This window comes from Leopardus geoffroyi, chromosome E1 (assembly GCF_018350155.1).
Source record: "Leopardus geoffroyi isolate Oge1 chromosome E1, O.geoffroyi_Oge1_pat1.0, whole genome shotgun sequence".
NCBI classification, from domain to species: Eukaryota; Metazoa; Chordata; class Mammalia; order Carnivora; family Felidae; genus Leopardus; species Leopardus geoffroyi.
Genome location: NC_059330.1, coordinates 12,222,185 through 12,247,616, shown reverse-complemented (window position 1 = coordinate 12,247,616; position 25,432 = coordinate 12,222,185). Strand labels below are relative to the sequence as shown.

Here is a 25,432-nt window from a genome sequence, read left to right as displayed (position 1 = left end):
AGTAGATGTCCGGTTCAAGGGACCCTTCTCACCATATCCCAAGTGGCCAACCCCCAGCATAAGTTGTGTTGTGATATTTCGGTCCCTCTCATTCTTAGGAAGTGCCCATTGTGTCTAACTGGAATCAGAGACCTTGCTCACAAGGTCAGCTCTGCTGGTTAGCTGCTGCCCATGTTTTAAGAACTCATTTAGCCTCCGTTATAAGACTCTCAATGACCAGGTCTTTCCTGGCTCCCCCCCCCCCCGCCCCCGCTTCCTTCTGGCCCACAGACTTCTAGATCTTTTGCCTAAACTTTTTTCTATCCTGTGATGACCCTCCCCTGCCTTCTGGCCATTTGCCCTGACTCTGCGCTTCCTGCTTTGCAGACCCTCCTCGTGGAGGCTTGGCGCGGGCCCTGCTTCCTGCCCTGACCCTCAGGCACCGTGCAGGCCGGCCTCAGGGGGCTTACCTGGAACTGGCTCGGAGCCTCTGTGCTCTGTTCCCTGGTACCTTCCCAAGTCGTCTGGCCTGGTTTCAGCTTCCCCGGCCCGCTGTCTCCTGAGCTCTGGCGGGAGGTTCGCGTGGCTCCTGAACTTGTTCTCACAGAAGTACGTGCATTGCTTGGGGTGACGTCCGCAGATGGAGGCACAGCTGATGCAGTCCCTCAGGAGCTGGTCGTAGTACCTGCCTTGCTCCTTGTGGCAGCTGAGTGACTCTGGGGGACAGAAACGAGCGGTGCTACTGGGAGACAGGGACCTGCGGGACCCGTGAATCTGGCCTCCAAGGGCTTCACGGTTTAAAAAAAAAATCACAGGGCGCCTGGGTGGCTCAGTCGGTTAAGCGTCCTACCTCGGCTCAGGTCATGATCTCACGGTTTGTGGGTTCGAGCCCCGCGTCGGGCTCTGTGCTGACAGCTGACAGCTCGGAGCCTGGAACCTGCTTCCGATTCTGTGTCTCCCTCTCTCTCTGCCCCTCTCACACTCTGTCTCTCTCTCTCTCTGTCTCAAAAATAAATAAACATTGGGATGCCTGGGCAGCTCAGTTGGTTAAACGTCCAACTTCAGCTCGGATCACGATCTTGGGGTTTGTGAGTTCGACCCCACATCAGGCTCTGCGCTGACAGCTTGGAGCCTGGAGCCTGCTTCGGATTCTGGGTCTCCCTCTCTCTCTGCCCCTCCCCCACTCACACTCTGTCTCTCTGTCTCTGAAAAATAAATAAACATTAAAAAAAATAAAAATATAAGTAAACATTAAACATAAAAATCACAATGCAATTCCCCGGAAGAAATTCCAGAGTGATGCAAGGCCTTTCCCAATACGTGAGTGGAAGGCTATACATTGTCCAATAAATACTGTCTTAGCTACAATATATACTTTTGATCCGTAATATTTTTCCTATATCTACTTTACCCTATTTTTACTTTTCATTATTACTTCTTTTTTGACCTATAGATTATTTAAAAGTGCCTTTCCTGGGGCACCTGGGTGGCTCAGTCAGTTAAGCATCTGACTCTTAATTTCGGCTCCAGTCATGATCTCACAGTTCATGAGTTCAAGCCCCACCATGGCCTCCATGCTGACAGTGCTGAGCCTGCTTGGGATTCTCTCTCTCTCTGTCTCTGCCCCTCCCCTACTTGCGCACAGATGCACCGGCTATTTCTTGTCCTCAAAGTAAATAAATAAAACTTAAAAAAACCCCACAACAACTTAAAAAGTGCATTTCTTAGCTTCTAAACATAAGAATTTTCTAGTTATCTTTTAAAATTGAAGTCTGGGTTGTTACATCATCACATAAGTCGTGTACTTGCATTTTCCCAACTTCATAAAGGTGTAACCTTTCATATTAACATAAGGATTGGAGGAGGAGGCCAGAAACCACCTTGGCAAGTTGAGGGAGGGGGCTGGAAGGGAGAGGGAAAAGCTCAAATTAATAGTGTTTCTTTTGTCGTAATGAGTGAGAATTAGAAGAGCTTAAACAGGGGTCAGTGCCAAGGAGCAGAGGCCACGCAGACTACAGCTTAATCACACTTGCTGTAAGAGAGGAATTTTTAAAAGATGTTTATTTTTGAGAGAGAGAGAGAGAGAGAGAGAGAAGAGATGGGTGGGGGGACAGAGGATCTGCGGCAGGCTCTGAGCTGTCAGCAGAGATCCCGATGCGGGACTCGAACTCACAAACCATGAGATCATGACCTGAGCTGAAGTCGGATGCTTAACCGACTGAGCCACCCAGGCGCCCCTCAGAGAGCAATTTTGAGTGCATAACAGCAATCTATACTTTCACAGGGCAAGTTTCCCTTGTCTTACAATAAGATTCTATTTATGTGAAAATGGGACTCACACAGATCTTTAAGGGCACATTCCAGAGGCAGTGCCAGATAGAGGGTAAGAACACAGACCTCAAGGTCAGACAGGTTTAAGAGCATCCCTAGCCCTACCTTTGAAGGTTGTGGGGTCTTAGCCTCTCCATGCCTCAGTTTCCTCACTTCCAGGACAGAGGTAATAATAATATTGACATCTTAGAGTCGCTATGAGGATTTGAAGTTCCCGGCACAGTGCCCGATGCGTGATAAGACATTTGGGTGAATGGGAGGTTTAAGTAGAATATTCATTGGTGCCTCTTTGCAGCACAAACACACCAGCTCTTATGTCCTTGACCGAAGAAAGGAAAAGACCAGGAAGACGGTCGACCTGGGATCTCAGGGAAGATTCAGATGGGACCGGTGACCTCCCCCTGCCCTGTCTCCGCCCCGGGGTCCCACTAAGTCACATAGGACCACTGGCTCCGCCACTCATGAGACAGAGTTGACATGAGGGCAGTGGTGTTCCCGGGGTCTTATGTGTGGACCCCCCCCCCCTCCTCAGGGCCCCCGGCGTGGCTGTTGCAGGTGCTGTCTGAGCTCCCCAGACCACCAGCCCTCACTGCCCAACCCCATAAACTTCCCCTATGACCTTGATATTTCCTATTGTGTTTTCTACCTCCCTGTCTTTGCCCATACTGGTCCTTCCTGGAGTGCCCTGCCCCCTGCATCTGACTGCCGCGTCTACAGACCCTTAATAATCTATCTCCGGTGCGCTTACCCCAAAAATGCTTCCCTGCCCCCCAACCCATCAGCCGGGGGGGCATCTCTCCCAACTGTAGCGTTTTATGGTACTTTACTCTTCTCCCCTGGATTGTAGTTATTTCTCCCGTCAGATGATAGTCCCTTCAAAGGATCACATCAGTTTCCTATTTTCAAGGGGCTAGAGAGTTCCATGAATATTCGTGGAATGACACAATGAATATTCTACCTCCTAATGATAGAAGAGTCAACCGTGAATAGTTTAGAGTCATGGCTTTGGAGTCAGAGAGTCCTGGTTCAAATCCTAACTTTTCCATTATTATGCTGTGTGACCTTGGGCAAGCAACTCAGCCTTTCTGAGGTCTACTCAATCAGTATTTATGAATCGCTTACTATGTTTCAGTCACGGTGCTAGGCTCAAAAGGAGTTCACGGACTGATGGTTGAGGTATACATGAAACAAATACACACAAAAGAATGTAACACAAATCATGAGAAGTTCCATCGAGGAAAAAAACAAGTTATGAAAAAGAATAACAAACACGGGCACCTGGGTGGCTCAGTCAATTAAGCGTCCGACTTCCACTCAGATCACGATCTCACAGCTGGTGGGTTCGAGCCCCGCGTCGGGCTCTGTGCCGACAGCTCAGGGCCCGGAGCCTGCTTCGGATTCTGTGTCTCCCTCTCTCTCTGCCCCTCCCCTGCTCACACTGTCTCTCTCTTTCAAATATAAACAAACATTGAAAATAAGAGAATAGCAAGCGGAATATCTTTTTCAAGACAATCAGAAAAACTTGGATATAGCCTGAGTACAGATGATGCTAAGGAATTATTGCTGTGGGTGACGAGATATTAAGGTTATATTTTGAAGGCCTTTATGTGTTGGGGATTCATGATCTAGTATTTACAGGTAAAGTTACATGAGCTCTTGGATTTGCTTTAAAATGCACAAGCAAAAAAGAAAAATGGTTGGGGAATAAAAAGGCAGAATCTATAAAGCTCATGATGGGTAGATAGGGATTTATTATGCTATCCTCTGTGATAGTTCCTGTAATAAAAAGTGTCAAAAGCAAGTCAGAACAGAAAATGACAAAGGGGGATTTAATATATTAGGCCATCAGATAAGACCTCTGACATTTGGCCTGAGACCTGAAGGTTGGTTGAATAGGAGGGAGCTGAGGGAAGAATAACAGGGAAAGGCATTCTAAGCAGAGGATACAACATGTGCAAAGGCCCTGAGGCAGGAAGAAACACAGCATGTTCAAGAAACGGCAAGGCGGCCAGCGTGGCCAGAGCAGAAAGACCCAGGGGTAAAGGGGTGCCACAGTGTACATCTCCTTCCCCCACCTCCTTCTCAGGCACCCAAGTGCAACGGGCCAGGGGGATCTCTGCAGGGAAGGAAGGGGTGATCCAGCCCGTGGGGCTCAGGCCCCAGAACTCACTGCAGAATGCTGCACAGGTGCGTGGAATCTGATGGCTGCAGATGAGTTTGCAGGAGAGGCAGATGTTCAGTAGGGGATCCCAGTACTGTTCTTCGGGGCACTGACCCATGGCCACCCCCATCCGCAGGCCCTGTGGAGCTGAGAGGCAGGGAGCATGAGGGTAGCTGGCACCCTGCCGTAGGTCAGAACCCAGCCTCTCCCACTCACATTCCTACTCTGTCCCGGCACGCAGAGGGGGAACCAGACACAGCTAGCTTCCAACCCCAGCTGCACTTGCTGGGTGACCCGGGGCAACCATCTCAAGTCCCCAAACCTCAGTTTCCCCATGTGTGAGATGGCAGTTCTGGGGCCACTGTTCTTGCACCAGCTGTGCCCTTCTCATCCTCGTTCCTTGTCCTGTCTAATGTGCCTCGTTCTACCACAGTGCCTTTTCACCTGCTTGTCCCTTTGCATAAGATGCCCTTCTTCCCTCTCTGCTGGTTATTTTTTCCTGATCCTTTAGGTCACTGTTTCCATGTCATTTCCTCAGAAAAGCCCGGCTCTCTTCCCAGATTAGGACCGTCCTCTTCTTCTGCACTACTTGGCACTGTTTTCACTTCACTTTTATGACTGCAGACACTACCACTTTGATAGTGTCTCCCCCATCAGCTGCGAGCATCACGCAGGCAAGAACTCTAATTTTTTTGTTCACTGCTCGGCCCTCAGAACCTAGAGAATGCCTAGGACCTATTGGGTGCTCATTAGCCGAATAAAAAGAAAAGCAGATCCAGCCAGTGCCTAGCATACAGCAAGCATTCAATAAATGTCAATGTCCTTCCCCTTCCCTTCTTGTGCCGCGGCATGAGACACACAAAATGATGTGTGTAAAATGCACAGATCTTAGGTGCACGACTTGATGAATTTTTCCATATGTATACACCTGTGTCACAACGCACATCAAGGCCTAGAAATTTCTGGCTCCCTGAAGACTCTCTTGGGTCCCCTCCCGTCCAATACTTCACTTCCGCCGGTAACTTCCATTCTGACTTTTATCCCTGTAGGTCATTAATATTGCCCATCCTTGAACTTTTGTGTCTGGTCGTTGGCTCCACGAGATATCTGGGACACATTCTCTGTTGAGGCTCTCTCAATCATTTGCTTTGTATTGACGAGTCTCCCATTTTATGAACGCACCACGTTTTCTAGAATTTTCTGTCTGATTTCCTGGTATTAGCTTATCCAAAACGATATTTATCTTCAAAGGGAAAGAGAGCGGAAGAAGTTACTGCACCAGGAGACAGATGTGAGCAACATTTTGGAATATGGAAGGCATGTGGACTGGGGTGACTGACTTCAGTTAAAGGTCTCTTTTCTCTGATGCCCGCAGGGAGAAGGAAGCTGACTTGAGCCACAGAACCCCAGGAAGCCTCTGGAACTGGAGGTACCAAGTACCTCTGACAACGGGAGATGGGAAAGCAAAACAATGAAAGAAAGACTGGTTGAAAATGTACAGAAAGACAGCTTGACCCCAGCCGGATTCCATGTCCAGGCAGGTAACAGCCTCTCACCAACCCAAGCAGAAGATTTGGTGTCTTCTCAGGCGCAGCTGAGGGCAGCCCTAAGGTCCACACTCCCCAAAATACTACCTAAGGAGTAGTGTGACCATGTTTTTAAAAAACGTCTCCTTCCCCATCCAGCCACTGGCAGGGAATCAACAGACCCTTCTCTGGGAAAACCGACCCAGAGGAAAAGACCCAAAAGCACTAACTGGGAGATTCTCTCAAGAAAATGGCCAAGTTTGCTGCTTGACCCTCTGAGAGCAAAGCTTCTGCATTAACAACCCCATTCGTTTACCCAGAACTTCCAACAGCTGTTTCTGCCTCAATCTGAGTTTGAGCCAAAAGCCACAGGTCACCCGATATTGGAGTGCCACCCCTACATGAAAGAGAACTCAAACAAAGCAAGCAGAAGGGACATGCTGGGAGCCAAGAGAGACAATGCAAGGAACTGGAGAAAATTAAAAGGCAACAATAGCAACAGTTGATATTGATGATATTGATATTGATAGAAAGATAGATGAATTTTTACACTCATGAAAAAGAATGGAGTACTGTCTTTAAAAAAGGATATGTATAGAACAACTGAGAATTATTAGACATTAAAAATATAATAGCCAAAATATAAACATCAGTAGAAGGGATTGCAAGATGTAATTGAAGAAACTTCCTAGAAAATAGGGAGAGAAAAGATACGACAATTGTAGAATCACTTCAGGAAGCCCAGAGGTTGATTAAATGGGAGTTCCAGACTTCAAGGATACAGCTTCCAGATTCAAAGAACCAGTCGGGTGTCTGGCACAATAAATCCTCACAAGCCGTGACCCATCATCATAAAATGTAGGAGGACCAGAGATTAAGAGCAGGTTCTAAAACCTTCTCGAGAACAAGCAGGCTACCCACAGAGTTCCGTTAGGAAGTCAGTGGAGATCCCAAATCAAAACTGGGATGTGAGAAGTCAGGCCAGACGGCAGAGTAGAAGCGCCAGTAATCTGCCCTCCCTCCTAACAGATGTTGAGCTAGCAGCGACCATCTGAAGTGACTGTTTTGGAAGTTATCCCAGGGAGAACTGGAGGAAGAAGCTGGCACATTTTTGGAATTTTGGTGCATCTCAATGTATTTCATGGTGGTGGCTAGTATTCCTTGGTCTCCCACCCCATGTGTGCCGCCGTGCAGGCAGCTGCTCACGTTGCCGGTGAAACTTGCTGGAACCCTGATGGGTGAGGAGGACCTTGTCCTCCAAACACTGGGGTTGTAGGTTCGGATTGCTGTTTGCTGCTTTTGATCAGTGAGGGGCTGGCCCAGAGGTTGGTGACCATTGTTTCAACCCCCAATGGCTGAGGTGGCTTCCAGGGAATTTAAAAGAGATGGTGCTCTTCTCCCCCCAACTCTTGGGAGCCAGACATTTAAGGAAACCTTTGTCCGGTCACTGGCTGACTGCAGAGATAAAGGAACAGAAACTTCAGTGACCACACACAATAAATACATACTTTGCAAAAATAGTTTGGAAAAGCCACAAATGGATTCCAGCCATCAACAAGCAAGATACAGTCATCCCCGAGAAACGGGAGAATTAGAATTACTACAACAGAATACTCAAAATATCCAGTTCTCAGAAAACTTACGAAACATACAAAGAAATGAGAAAATATGGCACATTTACAGAAAAAAGAATTTGACAGAAATTATCCCTGAGGAAACCCAGACGTTGGAAATATTAGTCAAAGATGTTAAATCAACTGTCTTAAGTATATTCAATGCCTAAAGAAAATCATGGACAAAGAACTAAAGGAAATCAAAAAATTATGTATGAATGAAGTATGAGAATATGAATAAAGAGATAGAAGTTGTAAAACGGGAACCGAAACTTGGAAGCAAGCAAGGTTTCCTTCAGTAAGTAAATGGATAAATAAACTGTGGTACATCCAAACAATGGAATTTACTCAGCACTGAAAAGAAATGAGTTATTGGGGCACGCGGGTGCCTCAGTGGGTTAAGCGTCCAACTTCAGCTCAGGTCATGATCGCATGGCTCGTGGGTTCAAGCCCTGCATTGGACGCTGGGCTGACAATGCAGAGCCTAGAGCCCGCTTCAGATTCTATGTCTCGCTTTCTGTCTCTCTGCCCCTATGCTTTCTCTCTCTCTCTCTCTCTCTCTCTCTCTCTCTCTCTCTCAAAAATAAACATTAAAATTTTTTAAAAAAGGAATTGAGTTATCAAGCCATGAGAACACATGGAGGAATCTTAACTGCATATTACTAACTAAAAGAAGCCAAGCTGAAAAGGCTACTACTGCATGATTATAGCTATCTGACCTTCTAGAAAAGGCAAAACTATGGAAACAGTAGAAAGATTAGTGGTTGTTAGGGGTTGGGGAAGGGAGCACTGAAATTATTCTGTTTGATACTATCATGGTGGATACATGTCCTTCTACGTTGGTGAAATCCCGTAGAATGTACAACGCCAAAAATAAACGTTAGTGTAAACTTATGGACTTTGGGTGATGATGATGTATTAACATAGGTTCATCCGTTGTAACAAATGTACCACTTTAGTGCAGGATGTTCATCGTATAGGACGCTGTGCATGTTTGGGGGAATGAGGTATAGGAGAATTCTCTGTACTTCCCACTTAATTTTTCCATGAACCCAAAACTGCTCTAAAAATAGCCTATTAAAAATGGAAACAGGGGCACCTGGGTCGCTCAGTCGGTTAAGCATCTGACTCTTGATTTTGGCTCAGGTCATGATCTCATGGTTCATGAGATCAAGTCCCACGTTGGGCTCTGCTTTAACAGCACAGAACCTGCTTGGGATTCTCTCTTTCCCTCTCTCTGTGACCATCCCCTGCTTGTGTTTACTCTCTCTCTTTCTCTCTCTCTCTGTCTCTGTCTCTCAAAATACATTTTTATAATTTTTTTAAATAAAAAAATGGAAACAAAAAAATCCTGGAATTGAAAAATCTAATAACTGAAATGAATAAAGGTCGCTAAAGGGGCTCAACAACAGATTTGAGCAGGCAGAAGAAAGGACAATTGAATTGCTTAGTCTGAGAAGCAGAAATTTTTAAAAATGAGGAAAAGCGAACAGAACCTGAGGGACTTGTGGGGCCCCATCAAACATGCCACCATACATTTTTAGGAGTTCCAGAAAGAGAGAGGAAGAGAGAGAGACAGAGAAAAGGACATAATATTTGAAAAAGAAATAAGGCTGAAAACTTCTCAAATCTTAGGAAACACATAAATATATGTTCAAGAGCCTCAATGAATTCTAAATAAGGTAAATTCAAAGAGCCCAATACTGAGACACATTGTAATCAAAATGTGAGAATTGTAAAAGTTGCAACATAGAAACAACTTTTCACATACAGGTAACCTTCAATAAAATTAACAGCTAATTTCTCCTTGGAAACCATAGAGGTCAAGAGGCAGTGGGATGATATATTTAAAGTCCTGAAAGAAAAAAAAAATTGCCAACCAAGAATTACATATCCAGCAATAGTATCCTTCAAAGCTGAGGGAGTTCATTCCCAGTTCATTAGACCTGCCCTACAAGGAATGCTAAAGGGAGTCCTTTGTGTTGAAATGAAAGTACCTTAGATGTAGACACAGCCATGAGAACAGATAAGGGACACTGGTAAAGGTAACTACATAGATAAATATAAAAGCAAGTATTATTGTACTTTTTCTGTGGTTTGTAACTCCTCTTTTTTTTTTTTTTCCTATATGATTTAGTGTACCAATGCATAAAACGATTATAAACCTATGTTAATGGGCATAAAATGCATAAAGAGGTAATCTATGACAATAACAATGTAAATGGGAAGGGACAGAGATATAGCAAGAAAATGTATATTATCAAAACTAAGTTAATATTAAAATTAAGTTTTTATAAGTTTAAAATGTTTATTAGGGGCGCCTGGGTGGCGCAGTCGGTTAAGCGTCCGACTTCAGCCAGGTCACGATCTTGCGGTCCGTGGGTTCGAGCCCCGCGTCGGGCTCTGGGCTGATGGCTCAGAGCCTGGAGCCTGTTTCCGATTCTGTGTCTCCCTCTCTCTCTGCCCCTCCCCCGTTCATGCTCTGTCTCTCTCTGTCCCAAAAATAAATAAACGTTGAAAAAAAAAAAATGTTAATTATATTCCCCAAGGTAACCACTAAGGAAATAACCTTTAAAAGTACAAAAAAGGAGGAGCGTCTGGGTGACTCAGGCGGTTAAGTATCTAACTCTTGATTTTGGCTCAGGTCGTGATATCACGGTTTGTGAGATCGAGCCCTGTGTCATGCTCTTTGCTGACAGCATGGAGCCTGCTTGGGATTCTCCCCCCAACCCCCACTTCGCTGTCTCTGAATAAATAAATAAACATTTAAAAAAAAGGAAAGAAAAAGTGAATCAAAATGTTACACTACAAGTAACCAACTACATACAAAAAAGGGGAGTAATGGAGAAATTGAGGAACAAAAAACATAAGATACAGAAAACAGATAAATGACAGAAGTAAATCCTTTTTTATCAGTCATCACATCAAAGTAAATGGACTAAATTCCCCTATTAAAAGGCAGAAATTGGCAAATTGGATTAAAAAAGAAAGCAGTATTGGGGCGCCTGGGTGGCGCAGTCGGTTAAGCGTCCGACTTCAGCCAGGTCACGATCTCGCGGTCCGTGGGTTCGAGCCCCGCGTCGGGCTCTGGGCTGATGGCTCAGAGCCTGGAGCCTGTTTCCGATTCTGTGTCTCCCTCTCTCTCTGCCCCTCCCCCGTTCATGCTCTGTCTCTCTCTGTCCCAAAAATAAATAAACGTTGGAAAAAAAAAAAAAAAAAAGAAAGCAGTATCCTTCTATATGCTGTGTACAAGAGACTTCCTTTAGATAAAAGGACACTAAGAGATTGTAACTAAAAACAATGAACAATGTATTCCATGCAAATAATAGCCAAAAGGGAGCTGAGGCGGTTATATTATTGTCAGACAAAATAGGCCTTAAGTCAAAAGAGGTTACAAGAAACAAAGAAGGACAAAATATATTGATGAAAAGTTTGATACGGCAAGAAGGTAATAACAATTATAAACATACACGCATCTAACAACAGAGCCCCAAAATATATGAAACAAAAATTGACAGAATTGAAGGGAGAAATAGATAGTTCTACAATAATATTTGCATATGTTAATACCCTGCTTTTCGTAATGGATAGAAGAACCAAGCAAGAGATCAATAAGGAAATAGAGAACTTGAACAACACTATGAATCAATGATACATAATAGACATATACAAATACTACACTCAGCAACAGCAGTATACACATTCTTCTCAAGTGTACATGGAACATTCTCTACAGTAGACCATATATTGGATCACAAACCAAACGTTAACAGGTTTTAAAAAATTGAAATCATTCAAAGTATCTTTTCTGATCAAAATAGAATGAAACTAAAAATCAATGACAGAAGGAAAACTGGAAAATTCACAGACATGTGGAAATTCAACAACATATTCTTAAACAACTGATGTCTCAAAGTGGAAATCACAAGGAAAATTACAAAATATCTTGAGATAAGTGAAAATGAAAACGCAAGTTACCAAAAGTTACGGGATACAGAAAAGGTAACGCTAAGAGGGAAATTTATAACTGTAAATGCATATGCACTAAAAAAGAAGAAATTCTCAAATCGTAACCTAACTGTACACTATGAGGAACTAGAAAACGAAGCATGAATTAAACCAAAAGATGGCAGAGGTAAGGAAATAATAAAGATTAGAGTGGAGATAAATAAAATAGAGAACAAAGAAACTGTACTAGAGAAAATCAACAAAACCAAAAGCCGGTTCTTGGAATAGATTAACAAAATTGACAAATCTTTAGCTAGATTGACTAAGAAAAACAGAAGAGATTCAAATTACTAAAGTCAGAAATGAAAGTGGGACATGAAAAGATGCTCAGCATCACTCACAATCAGGAAAATGCAAATCAAAACCACAGTGAGATATCACCTCACACCTGTCAGAATGACTAAAATCAACAACACAAGGAACAGTAAATGCTGGTGAGGATGTGGAGAAAAAGGAACCCTCTTGCTCTGCTGGTGGGAATGCAAACTGGTGCAGCCACTCTGGAAAACAGTATGGAGGTTCCTCAAAAAATTAAAAATAGAACTACCCTACGACCCAGAAATTGCACTACTGGGTATTTACCAAAAAAAAAAAAAAAAAAAAAAAAACACTAATCAAAGGGATACATGTACCCCTATGTTTCTTTCTTTTTTTTTTTTTTTTTCATTTAAATTCAAGTTAGTTTACATATGTGTAGTCTTGGCTTCAGGAGTAGAACCTAGTGATTCATCTCTTACATATGACACCAGCGCTCATCCCAACCAGTGTCTTCCTTAATGCCCATCACCCATTTCATCTATTCCCCCACCCACCTTCCCTCTAGCAGCCCTCAGTTTGTTCTCTGTATTTAAGTGTCTTTCATGGTTTGCCTCCCTCTCTCTTTTTATCTTATTTTTCCTTCCCTTCTCCTATGTTCATCTGTTGAGTTTCTCAAATTTCATATAAGAGTGAAATCATATATCTTTCTCTGACTTATTTTACTTAGCATAATACCCTCTAGTTCCATCCATGTTGTTGCAAATGGCAAGATTTTATTCTTTTTCATCACCGAGTAGTATTACATTGTATATATAAACCACATCTTCTTTATCCATTCATCAGTCGATGGACATTTGGGCTCTTTCCATACTTTGGCTATTGTCGATAGTGTTGCTATGAAAGGGGGTACATGTGCCCCTTTGAAACAACACACCTGTATCCCTTCGATAAATACCTAGTAGTGCAATTTCTGGGTCGTAGGGTAGTTCTATTTTTAATTATTTGAGGACCCTCCATACTGTTTTCCAGAGTGGCTGCACCAGTTTGCATTCCCACCAACAGCATGCACCCCTATATTAACTGCAGTATTGTTTATAATAGCCAAACTATAGAAACAGCCAAAATGTCCATCAACTGATGAATGGATAAAGAAGAGGTGATATAGATCTACAATGGAATATTGTTCAGCCATAAAAAAGAATGAACTCTTGCCGTTTGCAACAACATGGATAGGGCTAGAGAGTATAATTCTAAGCGAAATAAGTCTGTCAGAGAAAGACAAATACCATATGATTTCATTCGTATGTGGAATTTAAGAAACAAAACAAACGAACAAGGGGGGGGGGGTGAGAAAGAGAAGGACAAACCAAGAAACAAACTCTTGGGGCACCTGGGTGGCTCAGTCAGTTGGACGTCCAACTCTGACTCAGGTTGTAATGTCACAGTTCATGAGTTCGAGACCCACATTAGACTCACATGGAGCCCGCTTTGGATCCTCTTTCTCCCTCTCTTTACTCCTCCCCTGCTCACACTCTCTGTCTTTCTCAAAAGTAAACAAACAAACAAAAAAAGAAACCAACTCTTAACTGTAGAGAACAAACTGATGGTTACCAGAGAAGAAAAGGGTGGGGGGAAGGGGAAAATAGAGGCTGAGGATTAAAGAGTACACCTATCATGATGAAAATAAAATAAAATGGAAAAAGAGAGAAAGATTAAAAAAAAAAAGAAATGAAAGTGGGGATATTACTACAGATTTTATAGATTATGAGAATACTATGAACAATTATACATCCAACAAATTGGGTAACCTAGATAGACAAATTCCTAGAAACATACAATCTATAAGAACTGACACACGAAGAAGGACTATCTGAACAGACCTATATATAAGAAGTAAGGAGACTGAACCGGTAATCGGAAACCTCTCAATGAAAGGCCCATGATGAAAAGCCCAGATGGTGTCACCGGTGAATTTTACCAAACATTTAAGGAAGAATTAACATTAGTGTTTCTCAGACTCTTCTAAAAAATTGAAGAGGAGGGAATACTTCCTAACTCATTCTATGAGGTCAACATTACACTGATACCAAAGCCTAATAAAGACAACACAAGAAAAGAAAATTATAGACCAATATTCCTTATGAATATGGATGTAAAAATTCTCAGCAAAATATTAGCAAATAAATTCCAACAGCATATTAAAAGAATTCTACACCACAGCCAAGTGGGATTTATTCCTGGAATGCAATAATGGATCAATACATGAAACTCAATCAATGCAACACACCACAGTAAAAGAATGGAAAGAAAACTGTATGTTCATCTCAATGGATGCAGACAAAAGCATTTGTCAAAATTCAACATCTTTCCATGATTTAAAAAAAACACCCAGTAAAGTAGAAATAGAGGAGAATTTCCTCAATATGATAAAAACCATATATGAAAAAACTCACAGTTGACATCCTACCCAATGATGAAAGACTAAGAGCTTCTCTCCTAAGATCAGCAACAAGACAAGAAAGCCTACTCTTCCTGCATCAATTGAACATAGTACTGAAAGTTCTAGCCAGAGAAATTAGGCAAGAAAAAGAAATAAGGTATCCAAATTGGAAAGGAGAAAATAAAATGATCTCTGTTCACAGATGACATGATCTTGCATGTCAAGTCCCTAAAAGTTACACACACACACACACACACACACACACACATCTGTTAGAACTAATATTAAGTTGTAGGATACAAAACCAATGCACACACACACACACACACACGCAAATATATATATATATATATATACATACACACACACACATATATATATACACAAATATATCTATATGCAAGTATATATATACATACACAAACACACACACACACACACACACATATTTGCAACAAACAATCCTGAAAGGAAATTAAGAAAACAATTCCATTTACAAATGCGTAAAAAAAGAATAAAATATTTAGGAATAAATTTAACCACGGTGACAAAAAAAAAAAAAGTATATCCTGAAAAACTACAAAACACTGCTGAAATTAAAGAAGCCTAAATAAAAGACATCCTATGTTCATGGACTGTAAGACTTAATGTTGTTCAAATGGCAATACTCCCCAAAGTGATCTACAGATTCATTACAGTCCTTAACAAAATCCCGGTGACTTTTTTACACAAATACAAGAATTCATCCTAAAACTTCATATGGAATTGCAAGGGGCCCTGAATAGGCCAAAGTAATTTTGAAGAATAAGAAGAGTTGGAGGATTACCTTCAAATGTATCAAAGACCTAAACTTCAGACTAAAACTATAAAACTTTTAGAGGAAAACCGGGTAACACCTTTACGCATTCCATCTGGCAATTCCGCTTTTGATACAACACCTAGATATGTTGGGTTTCATCAAAATTAAAAACTTCTGTCCATCAAGACAGTAAAAGCAGGGGCGCCTGGGTGGCGCAGTCGGTTAAGCGTCCGACTTCAGCCAGGTCACGATCTCGTGGTCCGTGAGTTCGAGCCCCGCGTCGGGCTCTGGGCTGATGGCTCAGAGCCTGGAGCCTGTTTCCGATTCTGTGTCTCCCTCTCTCTCTGCCCCTCCCCCGTTCATGCTCTGTCTCTCTCTGTCCCAAAAATAAATAAAAGTTGAAAAAAAAATTAAAAAAAAAAAAGACAGTAAAAGCAAAAAGCTCATAGAATGGGAGCAAATATTTGCAAATAACATCTCTGATAAGGGATTAATAGGCAGAAGACATAAAAAACCCCTGAGACTCAATAGCCAAAACAGAAACTACTCAAGTCAAAACTGGGTGAAAGACTTGAGTTGACGTTTCCCCAAAGATGGCATCCAAATGGCCCATAAGCATATAAAAATACTCAACATCGCCAGTCATTGGAGAAATTCCAATCGAAACTACAGTGAGACACCACTTCATGCTCATTAGAATGGCAATTATCCAAAAAGTGAAAAATAATGAGTCTTGACAAGAATGTGGAGAAATTGGGACCCTCATGTATTGATTGCGGGAATGAAAAATGCTGCAACTATTACAGAAAACACTTTGACATTTCCTCACAAAGTTACATATAGAGCTACCATATGACCCAGCAATTCCACTCCTAGATATACATCCAAAGGACCTGAAAGCAGCTATTCACATAGATACTTGTACACCAACGTTCACAGCAGCATTATGCACAATAGACCGAAAGTGGAAAACCCGTGTTCATCGATAAATGAAGGGATAAATAAAAAGTGCTATATATATATTGGAATATTACTCAGTTATTAAAATGAGCAAAGTACGGACACATGCAGCAACACGGATGAACCTTGAAGACCTTATGGTAAGTGAAATAAACCAGCCATGAAAAGACAGCTACTGTCTGATTCTGCTTACACGAGGCACCTAGAATAGGGGAATTCATGGCGGCGGAAAGTAGACCAGGGGTTACCAGGGGCTGAGGGGAGGGGAAAGCTGGGATGATGAGAGATTTTGGATCTAGATAGTGGTGACTTGGTAAGCTGCTAGGGGATACACTCCATCCAATGTAGGGAGTAAGCCAAATGGTGGCAAGTCGGGGAGAAACACAGGATCCATCTCAGCAAAGAGGTGCAGGTAGAAATTCTCAGAATGATGCCGAAGGAAATCTCGGGGGACAGCTGCCTGCAGGCCTGGAGGGAACACTGTCCCAGCTAAAATAAAAGAGGGAAGGAATGTCTCTGATGAACATTGAAATAATAGACAATTGAGTATGTTTGACCAACTGACAGGCTGGGTTTGTCACAGAGCTGAGGATAAATCGCTGACACGTGCAGAGAGAACTCAGGAGCTGTCAACGCCAGGGATATCATAGCACACGGATAGTTCAGCTGGGAACAAAATTCACAGCATCATAAACGTGTGAGCAACTGTCAGTGAATAACTCAAGGACTCTGACTTATGCTTCCCATACAAGAGTTTCCTCATCTGCGTGAGCGGGGACAGTCATTGGACCACTGTCAAGGAACAAAGGCAATACCAGGACTTAGGAGAGAGAGGGAGAAGAAAAGGGAGAACAATACCGTGGAGGGTTTTACATTTGGGGGCAAGCTGATTAGCTGGCAGTCTACCCTTGAGCACTGGGGATCCAAAAGAATTTCCATTGTTGATGGACTCTCTGGAAATCCTGAGGGCGTCAGAGTGGACAGATGCGCAGGCTGTCGGGAGTATGGTCAGCTGGTCCTGCCACATCTGCCATGGGGTCAGCCCCATTGCTGGGGCCAGAACTGCTCTCCGTCTCCACGGATCTAACTAAACACCGTGCTCTGGGAGACTGGGTGGAGGGGAGGTGGTGGGTACACAGAGGGTGATGTAAGAGTTGAGTTCTCATCTTAGAAAGCAGGAAATTAATGCACAATGTCTAAAATCGAAAAGTCAAGAACTAGCAGTGTGTGCATATCATATTCTGGACATTCAGGTAGCAATGGCTGGAAACCACTGGACTATATACCCCGGGTCCAGCACTTCCTAGCTGTGTGACCTTGGGCAGAACTTTGCCTCCTTGAAACGCAGAGTCCTCATCTGTAAAATGGGGATGTTATTGCTGACTTCATAAGGCCATTGTGGTTATTACATGCATGGCAAGTGCTTTGCCTGGTATGGTACTGTGCAATTAGTAAAAGGTTAACCCCCTGAGCTATTGCCCTTATTAACATTGCCACTCCTTGCACTATGGAGTATTGTACTGGCCAAGGCCTGGACCTGGGTCAAGGGAATATTAAAAGGGCCAGTTCCTGCCACAAGGACCCAAGACAACCCTGTGTCTTTCGCCATGGTGGGGAGAGGGTCCTGTCCCCATGAGAAAGAAGCAAGATGGATAAAAGCCTCAGCAGCTCCTTCTCGTTCTTTGGAATTTTGCCAAGAAAATCTGTCAATGTGACTTGAAAAGAAGGGACCATAAAAAGCTTCAAGACAGGAGGAATTTCTCACCCATCTTTGAGTAAACACATGAGCTGGGGGCTTTGAACTAGGCTGTCGGGGGTGGGGGGAGGGGTCAGAAGGAGATTCCAACATGAAGAGATGGGGTGTGTGCCCCGGAGGAGGTCACAGCCTGACACCTGGGGCACATGTGGGAGAACCGGCAATGACCACTTAGAAGCCGCTTTTATTCCCGTGAAGAAGGGAGAGGAGGCGGGGGGGGGGGGGGGGGGGGGGGGAGTGGGGAGGAGGCAAAGAAGGAAATGAGAAGGTGGCTTTTCATTTCAGTTCGTTGTACGTGATTTCTTACCAGGCTCTTCTGAGGTATTGAAAATAGCTCTGAGACCAACCTCTGGGAGCCCCCACCTGCACCCAAAACTACCTTTCAGAGATTGTCAGGGTGGTGAGCCCACCATCCCCACGCTGGATCTAAGTCAGAACTAAACCGAGTCCCGGGAGTACTAGTCAAGTCACTTTCTCAGTTTTGTGCTTATAGGGAATTTTTTTTTTTTTTTTTAAGTAGGTTTCGCGCCCAGCACAAGGCCCAACATGGAGCCTGAACTCATGACCCTGAGATCAAGGTCAAGACCTGAGGTGAGAGCAAGAGTCGGACGCCTAACCAGGGGCCCCTCTCAGGTTCGTGTTTGTAGAAAGGGGGCGACCATTTCTCCCCATTGTAGTTTTTGCCTCCTGTTAGCTCATTTTGAAAATCGGTTTGCCACAGTTCAGTGGCAGAACATGCGTGAGAGAGCAAAGGGGTCTGTGGTGGGGAAAGCACAGTTATGCCTCGTGTCATTACCGATCCCCTTGGGAAAGGGCACAAAACCTCGCTTTTCGTTATCTGCAAAATGGACGTTCCAGGCTTCCCTCTGCAGAGAAGTTTCCCTCAGGGACGTGTACGTGACATGCGTATAACTGGCCAGAGACGAAGCTGCCAAGTGGCCGTTATTAGTCTGATATAAGTGGCAAAAAATATAATGGATTAATTGCAGTCACAATTAAAATCATCTTATGGTCATATAAAACCATATCGTCATAATGATGGAGAATTATTGTGACATCATTATTAATAATAATAGTATCATCAAATTAGCACTCCAGGCCTGGGAACTGCTCCCACAACCTCAACCTGTGGCTTAAGCACCATAATTTTCTAAAAACACTTGCCCCCATAGCTGCCTCGCCCCCTTGCCTCTCCTCTGAGCTCTTACATGTGCCTTCCTGGACAACCGTGTGGCCTGAGCATGCCTTCCTGGTGATGGTTCTTGTTTTGTAATTTGACCTTTGGGAGTCACCATTCTGTCTCCTGACACTCTCATTCATCTCTGTATCCGGTGCCTTCCATAATAGCAGGACACAGTAGGTCCTTGATAAATGACCTCATAAATGACCTTGTCCATCATTGTCCCCAGTAAAGACTTGTGGAATGAAAAGCAGTCTCCATTTTTGCACTGTGTTATAGACAGCTGGATTGGGACAATATTTAAGTTTTATTCTGCCCCCTCCCCTGCCTGCATTTCTGTCATTCAAGTAGGACTCAGGGTAAAGGTGTCTTGGCAGAGGGAGAGGAGAAAAAAATGCTGGCTTTTGCTTTCAAAACTTAGGGGAGGATATTCTTGACAGAGACAAAGTAACTGAGCCAGAGGGGCGCCTGGGTGGCTCAGTCGGTTAAGCGTCCGATTTCAGCTCAGGTTATGGTCCCACGGTTGGTGGGTTCGAGCCCTGTGTCAGGCTCTGTGCTGGCAGCTCAGAGCCTGGAACCTGCTTCGGATTCTGTGTCTGCCCCTCCCTCTCTCTCTGCCCCTCCCCCGCTAGCACTCTGTCTCTCTCTCTCTCAAAAAATAAGTAAACATTATGGGGAGCCTGGGTGGCCCAGTCAGTTAAGTGCCCAACTTTGGCTCAGGTCATGATCTCACGGTTTGAGTTCAAGCCCCATGTCCAGCTCTGTTCTGACAGTTCAGAGCCTGTAGCCTGCTTTGGATTCTGTGTCTCCCTCTCTCTCTCTGCCCCTCCCCTGCTCACACTCTGTCCCTCTCTCTCAAAAATGAATAAACCTAAATAAATAAATAAATAAATAAATAAACAGACATAAAAACAATTTTTTTTTAAAGTAACTGGGCACAGGAAATAATTTCTCCTCTATTAAAAAAATAGCCCAAAGATTTAAATGTGGAAAACAATAAGATTATTAAAATTCTAAAGAAAAAAATGACCTGATATTTCTTTATAACCTTGGAATATGAAAGACTTTTTTAACTATGACACCATATCCAAAATCTGTAAAAGGACTGATAAAATAGACTACACAGCACAAGCAAACAAAAAATCACCAAACATGGCCAAAAACTCCTCAAGGAAAGTCCAAAGGCAAATGAAAAATGGAAACAAAACATTTGCATCTTTTATTTCTAAACAGAAAGGAAAAGGCCAGCTACCCGATAAAAAATTGGGCAAACACAATGAACAGACAGTTCACAGGGGAAAGCATCATAAAGATGTTTGGTCTCATTCCTAATAGACAGATAAATTCAAACTATGCTGATTCTATCTTCCCTTAATAGACTTAAAAATCCAGAAGCTTAATTGCACCTTCTATTGGCAGGGCCATAAGGAAACTGGCACTCTCATTCACCATGGAAAGAGGGGAAACAGGGATAGCCCTCGTGGAGGGCAATTTGGCAACATTTGTCAAAATTACTGATGTACTGACCACTGATATAGTGATCAAACTCTGATTTATCTCAAAGTGTGAGAGAATAAATCCATTGCAGCGATGTTCGTAATAGCAGAAGATTGGGGAAAAACCAACTGCCCATCAATACGGGAGTGAATGAGTAAATTATAATATTCTTATATACTGGACTATGCACCTATAAAAAAGAATGAGGAAGCTCTTTATATATTACTATGAAAGAACTCCAAGATATATTATGTGGAAAAACAAAAATAAAAATAAACAGGGTTTCTTTCTTCCTTCCTTCCTTCCTTCCTTCCTTCCTTCCTTCCTTCTTCTTTCCTTCCTTCCTTCCCTCCTTCCTTCCTTCCTTCTTTCTTTATTTTTGCAGAGGGGAGAAGTTCAAATCTATAAGAGTTGGTATATATGTAACGAAACACCGCAAAGAAACTTAAGAAACAAAAAATGGTGTTTTAAATACAATTTTTAGAAATAAATTTAACCAAAAAGTGTAAAACTTGTACACTGAAAACTACAAAAGATTGTTGAAAGAAGAATTTAAAGACCTAAATAAATGGAGAGAAAGCCTATGTTCATGGATCGAAAGATTTAATATTGTTAAGATGGCAATATTCCCCAAATTATTCTACACATTCAATGAAATCCTAATAAAAATACCAACTGGCTTTTCCGCAGAATTTGACAGCTGATCCTAAAATCTTATGGAAACGCAAAGGACCCAGAAGAGCCAAAACAATCCTGAAAAAGAAAAACATAGCTGGGAGACTCACACTTTTCAATTTCAAAAACTTACTACAAAGCAATAGTAAATAAGACAGTGTGATACTGGCATAAAGATAAGCATAGACCAATGGAATAGAATTGAGAGTCCACAAATAAAGCTTAACATTTATGTTCAGTTGATAAGGGTACCAAGGCAATTCAATGGGAGAAAGGATAATCTTCTCAACAAATAGTGCTGAGACCACAGGATAGCCATGTGTAAGAGAACAAATTTCGACGCCTACCTCACACCATACACAAAAATTAACTCACAGTGGATCGTAGATCTAAATGTAAGAGCTAAAACGACAAGCTTAGAAGAAAACAGGAGTGAATCTTCATTATTTGGGGTTAGGCAATGACACAAAACGCATAAATGACTATAGAGAAGATGAAGAGATTAAACTTCATGAAAATCAAACACATTTGTGTTTCACAAAATACCATCAAGAAAATAAAAGGGGGGGGGGTGCTTGGGTGGCTCAGTTGGTTAAGTGTCCGATTCTTGATTTGGGCTCAGGTTGTGATCTCACAGTTTGTGAAATCGAGCCTCACTTGGGATTCTCTCTCTTCCTCTCTCTCTGCCTCTTTCTCTCTCTCTCTCAAAATAAATAAAATAATTTAAAAAAAAGAAAGAAAAGAAAAGGACAGTCCATAGATGTGGAGGAAACATTTGCAAATCATGTATTTGTTAAGGGATCCAGAATATATAAAGAATGCTTATAACTGAACAATGAAGAAACATCTCAATTTAAAAATGGGTTAAGGAGTTAGACATTTTTCCAAAAATATATCTGAATCAGCACAGGAAAAGGCACCCAACATCATTTGTCAATTAGGGAAAGGCAAATCAAAGCGACACTGAGATACCCACTAAGATAGTTATAATGAAAAGATGGAAAATGACAAGTGTTGGTGAGGATGTGGAGAATTTGAAGCAAGATGATCAGATGGTCATCTACTGTGGGAAACAATCTGGTAGTTTCTCAAAATGTTCAACACAGAATTGCCACAAGCTGCTGCGATCGCACTTCCAAGAAAAATGAAAACATATGTCAACCCAAATACTTGAACACGAAAGTTCACGGCAGCATTATTCATAATAGCCAAACAGCAGAAACGGCCCAAATGTCCACCACACGACGAATGGATAAACAAACGTGGCATGTCCATTAAATGGAATATAATTTGGCCGTAAAGAGGAACAAAGTGCTGACATGTGCCACAACATGAATGAACCTTAAAAACATCATGCTAGGGGCGCCTGGGTGGCGCAGTCGGTTAAGCGTCCGACTTCAGCCAGGTCACGATCTCGCGGTCCGTGAGTTCGAGCCCCGCGTCGGGCTCTGGGCTGATGGCTCGAGCCTGGAGCCTGTTTCCGATTCTGTGTCTCCCTCTCTCTCTGCCCCCTCCCCCGTTCATGCTCTGTCTCTCTCTGTCCCAAAAATAAATAAACGTTGAAAAAAAATTAAAAAAACAAACAAACAAAAAAACCCCATCATGCTAAGAAGAAGAGGCCAGTCGCAAAGCACCACATTCAATTTTTATAAAATGGCCCACGGTAGGCAAATTGGTAGAGACAGAAAGTTGCAAAACCACATTCAATTTTTATAAAATTGTCCAAATTAGGCAAATGGATAGAGACAGAAAGTAGATCAGTGGTAAGCCTAAGGCTGGGGGTGTGGAGGGACTGAGGGGTGGGGAGTGGTGAAAATGTTCTAAAATTAGATTATAGTGATGATTGCACAAGTCTGTAACTATAATAAATAACATTGACTTGTACACTTTAAATGGGTAAACTTTCAGGCATGTAAATTATATGTCGGTAAGGCTGTTTATTCCAGGGGAGGCAGGAACTGGGCAGATGGGGGGCAGGGAGGGAAGAAGACTTCATATTATATACCTTTTTATACTGTCTGGGCTTGCAAAGCGTGACCACTACCTACTCAAAAAGCCAACTTTTAAAAAAGTTTACTTATTTATTTTGAGAGAGAGAGAGAGAGAGAGAGGAGGGGGGAAAGGCAGAGAGAGAGAATCCCAAGCAGGCTCTGTGCAGAGCTGAGAGCACAGAGCCCCACGCACAGCTTGAACTCACAAACCGTGAGATCATGACCTGAGCCGAAATCAAGAGTCGGCTGCTTAACCAGCTGAGCCACCCAGGCGCCCCTTAACAAGCAAATTTAAAACGCCGAAGAATCACACAAAATTAAAAAGAGACCTCTGACCCTTCCCTCATTTGGGGAGAGGAGAGGGAGGGTGCTAACCCACTGTGAAGGGATGGCTGGGTGGGCAGTGGGTTAGATTGGACAGGGCAGCCCTAGAGAGCTTCTAAGACTCATTCGTGGTCTGGAAGCCAGCAAGCTGTGGAGACTGATGGGGACATAGTGGGGCGGATGGCCGACAACCAGCAGACCAGAGGGTGCCGTGGCTGCTCCCCACTCCCCAACCACCACCTGGACCTACATAAAATCCCAGAACCATCATCCGTCCCCAAAGAAGGGCAGGAAAACCCCAGGACCGACACAGGCTGGGCAGAAGAGAAGCCTGAGGAAGTTCCACAGCCCTTCTCGGAACCTTTGCTTGTGACTCCTCAAGAGGGCTTCTGGAGGGTTCGAAGCCCTTGTGAGGTTTTGAGGGACATCTGGTGGGGCAGAGACTCTTCTTCATTGTGCAGCTGGGGAAACAGAGTCTGGAGAGGTGAAGGGCCCGTCCAAGATCACACAGTGAGTCCGTGAACATGAGGAGCCAGAACCCCTGACTGCAGGCCGGTACTGATTCTGCTGTGCCAGGCAGCCTCGCTCAGCACTGGGTCACAGTTCTGACCGATTCTCAGCCCGTGGTCCTGGAGGCCCCGGCACTTTCACCCTGCGTCAAGGTGGGTGTCCTCACCTGTTCCGGCTGTCTCAGAAATGTTATACATTTGAGCCCTTCGCTGGGGACCTGTCTGGGGACACGGTCACTGGATGCAAAAAGGAATCAGAGAAAAGATAGACTCCTTGCCTGACGTGTGGGGGACAGAGCAGCAGCGTGGGTCCCATCGGCTCCAGCAACCTATGCTTCCTGCTCTGTCACTTTGAACGAACCTTTAAAACCCTGATAAAAATTCTACAGGGCATACGATCCAGGTTCTTCGATAAATAAACAGCAGGGGGAATAAATGAGACCAGATGGGAATTGCTCTAGATTAACACATACAATCAAAGGTAGAATGTGGTCTGTGCTCAGATCCTGATTTGAACAAACCGACTGGAAAAGACATTGATCAGACAATTGGGAAACCTCAACCCTGATCGGCTATTTGGTCCTAGTACTAGGGGGTCAGTCTTTTCAGAATTGGTCAGGCCATGATGGTTAGTTTTCTGGGTGTTGTTTTCTGAAAAAGTTTTTAAGAGATGGCTGCTGAGGCATCCACACATCAAAGAATACAATGTTCGTTATTAGCTTTAACAAGATCCAGTGGGGCTGGAGGGGGAAAATGGCAGGCGTAGACGATCTAAGGCTGGCCATACGTTGATAATTGTTAAAGTCAGGGGATGGATGCAGAAGGTGCATACCTACCCTCCAGCCTCCCAGCTCCTCTCCCGGCGTGCAAGCTGCAAACCCCCAGAGCCCCCAGACTTGGGGTGGCCCCCAGACAAGCCCGAGCTTGTCCATCTGCTGTGGGTGCTACTCGCGCCGAACCCCACCGAACCCAGGCGGGGCGCCCCTGGCCAAGCCCTCCTTGCCCCCACTGCCCCCCCACCCGGCCACCTCCCCGGCTACTCACACCACTCCGGGCCCGCCCGGGTCCGGCCACCTCGCCTGCTCCGGCCCAAGCCACTCATTACTCAGGACGTTTATTATTAGCCTTAGATTTGATTAGTGCCTGAGCTGCACTTCCTGGGTTTTCCCCCCAACCTGTAGGATGTAAATCAGCGGCACCCCCTCCCGCCCCTGCACCTGCGTGGTAGGAGCCGAGGCGGGTGGCCTGGGCGTGCTTCAGGAGTCCCCAACGGTGCTGTCTGCGGAGCCTCCCCTGCATGCTGCCCGGCAGGGCCCGCAGAGCAGGGGGGGGCTGGTCTGGCCTTGAGATGAGATATAGACTGGTATGACCCCCATCTGGCCCTGACCCCGCACTTGGACCTGGTTTCCTGCCCCCTGGCACACA

At 43.8% G+C, this 25,432-nt stretch overlaps 1 protein-coding gene across 2 annotated transcripts in view; it reads right to left on the bottom strand.

The window, feature by feature from the left end:
- Positions 1-25,155, bottom strand: part of TNFRSF13B (TNF receptor superfamily member 13B) — a 37,378-nt gene extending 12,223 nt beyond the window's left edge. For both annotated transcript variants that reach the window (XM_045487648.1, XM_045487649.1), the window contains exons 1-3: positions 25,052-25,155; positions 4,481-4,618; positions 450-695 (exon numbers count right to left, since the gene is read on the bottom strand). In XM_045487648.1, the coding sequence (XP_045343604.1) occupies positions 450-695; positions 4,481-4,618; positions 25,052-25,109 (442 nt within the window). In that variant the 5' untranslated portion in view covers positions 25,110-25,155. The remainder of the gene's footprint in view (positions 1-449; positions 696-4,480; positions 4,619-25,051) is intronic.
- Between the last annotated feature and the right edge of the window lie 277 nt (positions 25,156-25,432).